General features: G+C 50.0%; 1 protein-coding gene across 1 annotated transcript in view; it reads right to left on the bottom strand.

The window, feature by feature from the left end:
• Window positions 1–2,801, bottom strand: part of PRKCE (protein kinase C epsilon) — a 286,416-nt gene extending 283,615 nt beyond the window's left edge. Inside the window, exon 1 of the mRNA XM_030499576.1 lies at window positions 1,649–2,801. Within this exon, the coding sequence (XP_030355436.1) occupies window positions 1,649–1,996 (348 nt within the window). The 5' untranslated portion in view covers window positions 1,997–2,801. The remainder of the gene's footprint in view (window positions 1–1,648) is intronic.
• Between the last annotated feature and the right edge of the window lie 3,199 nt (window positions 2,802–6,000).

Below are 6,000 nucleotides of genomic sequence, written 5' to 3' on the forward strand. Positions count from 1 at the left end.
TATAGGGAATGTGTTCAGACGTTTGAGTTCATCTTAAAAATCAGAGCGGCGATATACCCCAGCACACCAGCCCCTCCAACTTGGCATCTGCAACCTGCAAGGTCCTTCCAGTTTGGCTGGAACTCACAACACATAACGTACACAGAAAGATCATATGAAATTATTATTCTTTCACTGCAAATCTGTGACAACATCCTCATCCTGTTGGTCTCAAAGATGAAAACCCTCCATGATTTCAGGAAAGCCACAACTTGATTATCATTCAACCCAGGTAAAAGACATCTGCAATACTGCTGCATATGTCTTTTCCTGATTTGGTTATTTTTCCTTTGCCTATCACCCAGTTTTACCATCCAACCTTACTAATATGTAGCTTTTATAGAGCACCAGAATAATCTAGATCCTAATTATCACAATGTAATATATGTAGCAGAAGTGAAAAATATTGTGAAGTTGTAAACATAAAAGTTTTAACAGTAAAGTTGTTCAGGTCCTAATCAGCATAAATAGAGCCAAATTCTCTCATGCTTTTCCATCACTCTGACATCTCTTCATACCACTGCATTAAGCAAAGAAGCCTCAAAGCATACATGAAACTCAGAACTATTAACTCTCACTATTTTGGTCCTGAGTTCTTTGTCTGTTTGACAAAGAAATATTGCCCTGACTAGTATCCTTGAGAATAACAAATAAATACACAAGAAGATGAGCACACACATTTCAGACAGCTGGTCAAGCAGGGCACATTGAAACTGACAAGGCAGGTACTATTGTTTTATTATACATCTCATTTAAAGGATATACCATCTAACTGTTCAACTGCAGAAATGTGAAATGTGCCTATTCACGTTTCCTGTGTTTCTCTTTTTGTTTGTTTGATTTTTCTGTGTTAAATCACAGTAACTGAGGATGTTAGACCAAGCGCTTTCCAGCTGTTTTGTACTCCCACTGAGGCACGTTATAACCTCTGGGTCTTTAAGACACTGTGGAAGCTGTGAGACACGTTGTGTATACAGGCAAGAGAATTTGTCTGGTTGGGACCAAAATCCACCAGGACCCTTATACCAATATCAGGCATCCGAAGAAGCATTGCATTAGCTGTATGCATAAAGGTGTAGATCATCTGGGAGAAAGAAGGAGGAGCATCAATGCTGATGCAGTGAGCTTTGAAGTGACACCAAGACCCCAAAGTGTCTTGTATCAGAGGTCAGCTTTGGATTTTTAAGGCTCATCACTGGCAGGCTGACCAAGAGCGTTCACACTGAAATTATGAAGTCAGTCCAAGCACTGGATCTGGGTTTTGCGGTAATGTTCTGTACGGATGCATTTGGTTGGGGTTTTTCAAACACAATAAGATAACTAGACTTGTATTTATGTAACATAATTTCAGAAACTGAAGTGGTAATTACACATCTCTTGCTCAGATTCAGCATATTTTTCTTTCCTCCCTTGCCTGCAGACCACATGCATTAGATATACAGTAACCATGACTATCTCAGTATAACAAAGCACAGAAATAATGAAAAGCCTTCAGAGCCATTACATGCCCTTGGCAACCTAACTCTGCAAGACAGATGTTGCATCCAGAGCCATGCCACCAAAACCCCTATGGCATGTACATGGAGGCACCTACAGTGTGAACACTCACCCAGTCCTCGAAGTGGCGGCTCCCGTTCTGCAGCAAGTCCTCAAACTGTATAGTGCAGTTAGCTACAAAATCGTCGTACCCAATGGGGGCATCGTGGAAAACAGCCATCTCTATCTTCCTGCCATTACAAACGTCGGTGACAAATTCATCGTTCCATGCAGGACTGTTGGTCTTTTGCTTGGTTGAGGTTTGCCCGATCCTGGAGTCGTCCACATTGAGGGCTATGTAAGGGTCCAGCAAAAAGGTCTGTGGCCTGGGACCCACCGCATGCCTCAGAGACCACGCTGTGGGTTTCAGATTCACTGCCTCGCAGATCTTGATTTTCAGCAACCCATTGAAAACCACCATGGCTGGATGGCTGCACTTTTTCCCGGGATTAAACACTCGCACAACGCACTCGCACCGAGAGGGAGGGAGGGAGGGAGGGAGGGAGGGAGGGAGGGAAAAAGGGAGGGAGGTCTCGCCAATAAATAGGAGGGCAGGTCTTGGAGTGGGGGAGCAGGATAGAGTGCGGGTCTCTTCGCCTTGCTGCTGCTGCTGTTACCTTTGATTATTTAGCCTTTGCTCTTGCGACACCCAGTGAATACATCTATTTTCTTGCCCGTGTTTCTAACGGAAAACAAGGGAGGGGGGCCGCGGGGAGGGGGAGGCGTCCGCGGCTGCAGAAACCCCCGAATGCAGTCAAAACCCGCGCATAATCAATCCTGGGGGTACGCAAGAGCCTTCTCCCTCCACCTAGACCATAATCCTGGCTCAGTCTTTGCAGAGGAGGCAGAGCCGCGACCCCAGGCTCCCGCACACGCCAGTCCTGCCCGTGCGCCGCACAACAATACACACACCCGCATACACACACACACACACACACAAAAATCAGAAACACCGACCGACCCACCAGCCCTGCCTACTGCACAGCCTCCGCTCAGCAGACATCCACCCGGGGACCTTCCATCCGCGCCGGAGCCCGGAGCCACCCGTCCTGCCTCGCCACCTCCTCCTCCTCCTCCTGCCGCGCCGCCGCCAAGGCCAAGGACCCAGCGCAGCGACCCCCGCGCATGGGGGGGCGACGGCAGCGGAGCGGGCCGCGCGGGTCTCGGCGGGCTCCGGCTGGGCGGCCGCCGCCCTGGCGATGGGCAGAGCCGCCGCCGCCTCCCGCCTCCCTCCCGCCGGCCGCCCCCCGCCCGCCTCCCGCCTCCCTCCCTCCGCGCAGCCCCCGCCCGCCTGCCGGTGCCGCTCCGCCGCTCGCTCCAGCGCAGGAAATGCGCAAAAGACGTCAGTGTGTGTGTGTGGTGCGAGTGTGCGGAGCGGCCCCGGCCGTGCGCGCCTAGAAAGTTTTGCCTGTTGGGGGAGCAGCGCGGCCCCGGCCAGCCGGGCAACGCAGCCGGGGGTCCTCCACACCCACCGGGCGGCTCTCCAAGGGGGGCTCTCTGTGTCCCGTCCCGTTCCCTCCCCGCCCCTACTTCCTCCTCCTCCTCACAGCATAAAGTGATGAACCAAGCGTGGAAAAAACACCGCCGGCCGCCTTCCTCCCCGCCCGCTTTTATCAACGTGCTTCATCACAGAGGTGCTGCCCCGGGCCGCCGTGCGGCGCTGCCGTTACCACCACGGCTACTTCCAGCACGCCGGGCGCCCCTCACCCTGCCCTCCGTGACAGCGCCGCCCTCTGGACCCCACTGCGGGCAACGGGCCCCGCCGCTCCTGACAGCGCCCAGCGGGGCCCGCTCCGCCAACCCCGCACCCCTCTCGGCCCCCGGCCGCCGCGGCGGCGGCAGAGGCAGCGCTACGTCAGCGGGGGCCGGCCCGCAGGAAGAGTTTCCCCGCGGTGTGCGAGCGCCGGGAAGTGCCGGCCGCGACAGGGGAAGCGGCCTCCCGGGGCCCGCCCCGCCCGGCCCGACCCTACCCGGCCCGCGGCCGCGCTTCCCCGGCCGGGACACGGTGCATGGGGTGGTGGCCCCGGGGCGGGGGGGCAGAAAACGGCTGTTGAATGCCGTGTGCCCATGGCGGTGGGGCGCTGCCAGCCCCTTTGTTTGCTGCGGATCACCTGCCCGCCCCACCTCAGCCCCGCTGCCCCTGGCTCTGAGGCGGCGCTGAGGGGGGCACCGCGGGGCGTCAGGCGCTGCTGCCCCGCAAGGGTACTGGAGAGGGGGGGAAATCGACTAAAAGGTTGTACACACCGGGTTATTGAACGCTATCTACACGTCATGTAAAATTTCAGTCATTTTCGACACCGTGGTACCAACTACTGTATTAAATAACTGGGAAACCATGTGCAGCCTGGCTTTCTCCTCCCCAGAACAAGCGTACTCGGGATCTAGATGGTTTCCTTATTAATTTTTTTTCCTGTTATTAATTTTTAGTTGCCAATTTTCCCAGTTTTTTGTGAGAAAGTCACTAGAAAACGGATGGACTTTGCCCTTTGGCAGGGTTTGAGTTCACTGTAATATCACAAGAGAAACTGAGGGCCAGAGCTGGCACCTGGGAGGGCACTTGGGTGCTTTGAAGATTCAGGAAATGTAAAAAGAAGAAACTGGGTTGCCTGGATCCAGTCAATTAAGGACATAAAAGCACCCAGTCCGTGATCTGGACCTGATATTCCTGGCAGGAGAGCAATGCACAGATAATTATGGATTTCTACAGGTAATGGCTTAGGAGGCAGGTGTTATATTTGGAGCTAATGAAATAGCTCCAGTATGTGTGCTTCCAGAGTAGTTTCCAGATAGAAGATACAGTACTAATGAAGCCTAAGGGTTGTGAGAGCATATGAATGGAAGGAAGACTTTTTGGTGCCTCTCGCCAAAATAAAAGTACAGTAAAATCTCTATGTTCATTGTCATCTTGGCAAACTCCAAGCAGAATCGTTTGATACTAAGTTGTGATATGGAGCCAATTACAGGAAATGCCTTCCTTCGCAATTCAGCCTTTCCCGGGCTCTCAGCAGCCACGATACATCTATCGCATTACTTCTGTAAAGAACTGAATGCACAGGCCCCACCAGAAATACAGGAATCACCTCCTCCTTTCCTCCCAACCCCGTTCACAACGTAGCACTTACAGTACTATATATTAAGCTATATGGCCTTACACTCAGTGTGTCAGAAACAACGCTGTAATTAAATCTTTCCTCTGGATGTGTTCGTGTTGTTTCTCAATAACAGCAATGTAAACAATATGCTCCATTTCCTTAGATATTGGAAAACAGAAAAGCCAAACGGATACACTGTTTCATTTTCTCTGTTTATTTTCAAGAGACCTGCAACTATGTATCTTCTGAATGCCCAAGGTAAGACTTAACTAAACACAGTCTCCATGGTGAGTTTAATGACCTAGCATCTCTGTGAGATCACACAGACGAAAGTCTGGATAAATACAGACGATATTGACACAGCATACAAAAGAATATAAATATATTTTATATCTGGCTAATTACATATACAACCTACTGCGTACACAGCTAGGCCCTGATACCTAATTTGAGCCATCTGCAATTCTCCATGTGCTGAAGGAAGCTAAGGTTTGGTTTCACAAATCATTTTTCCTAAGAAGACTGCCTGCATGAATAAGGATTTACAGGCTCACTCCAGCCTTACACTGCTTAGGAAAATACACATACCTTGCACTGGTTTTATTTATTTTTAGCTTTTTTTTTTTTAAATCATATTTTGGGAAAACACGTTTATGTCAAAACTGAACTGAAGTAGATATTAACTTACCAAAAAAGCCCAGAACAATATTCTTAAAATCCAGTAGCTCAGGTACATTGAGCAACATCACAACATTTTCCACAAAGTTCATCCAAAAAAAGGGGCTCGGTGGTCTCAAAAACTCTGAAGTAACAGACAGCAAAGAATATTCCAACTGTAAGTACCATCTTCCACTTGAAAGGTTTTAAAATATTTGTTTGCTTGACTTTTCTTTCCTATTCCCTTGCTGTACATTTGGGAATGACTTGGTTCTTTAAGAGCTGAAGAGCAAATGCTATTCCTTCTATTTCTCACAGGCAGGTCATGAGGGGACTACACGACACACGCAATATTTCTCCTGCCAAAAGGCAATAAGAGGACCTCTAGATGCATTTTGTACTCTGTTACAATAATGTTACAGCGAAGTAGCAAACCATGCCCTGTAGTTTAATAAGGTTTGAGATATTCTTCCCAGCCGTGGTTTTTTTTTTTTAAAGGAAGCACAGGGCCTACAGGATACCTGGAGTCAGGACTGGTTATGGTCATCTGTCTACTGCCCAGAAGTAACTTTTGCTGGTAGAAGTTCCTCTGCTCAGCCCTCTGGCACCAAACTGCACATAGCTTTGTGTCAGGACTGCTCCCGGCGTACACTGCTTGCCTGCCACAGCATCTACA

This window comes from Strigops habroptila, chromosome 10 (genome assembly GCF_004027225.2).
Source record: "Strigops habroptila isolate Jane chromosome 10, bStrHab1.2.pri, whole genome shotgun sequence".
Lineage (NCBI taxonomy): Eukaryota > Metazoa > Chordata > Aves > Psittaciformes > Psittacidae > Strigops > Strigops habroptila.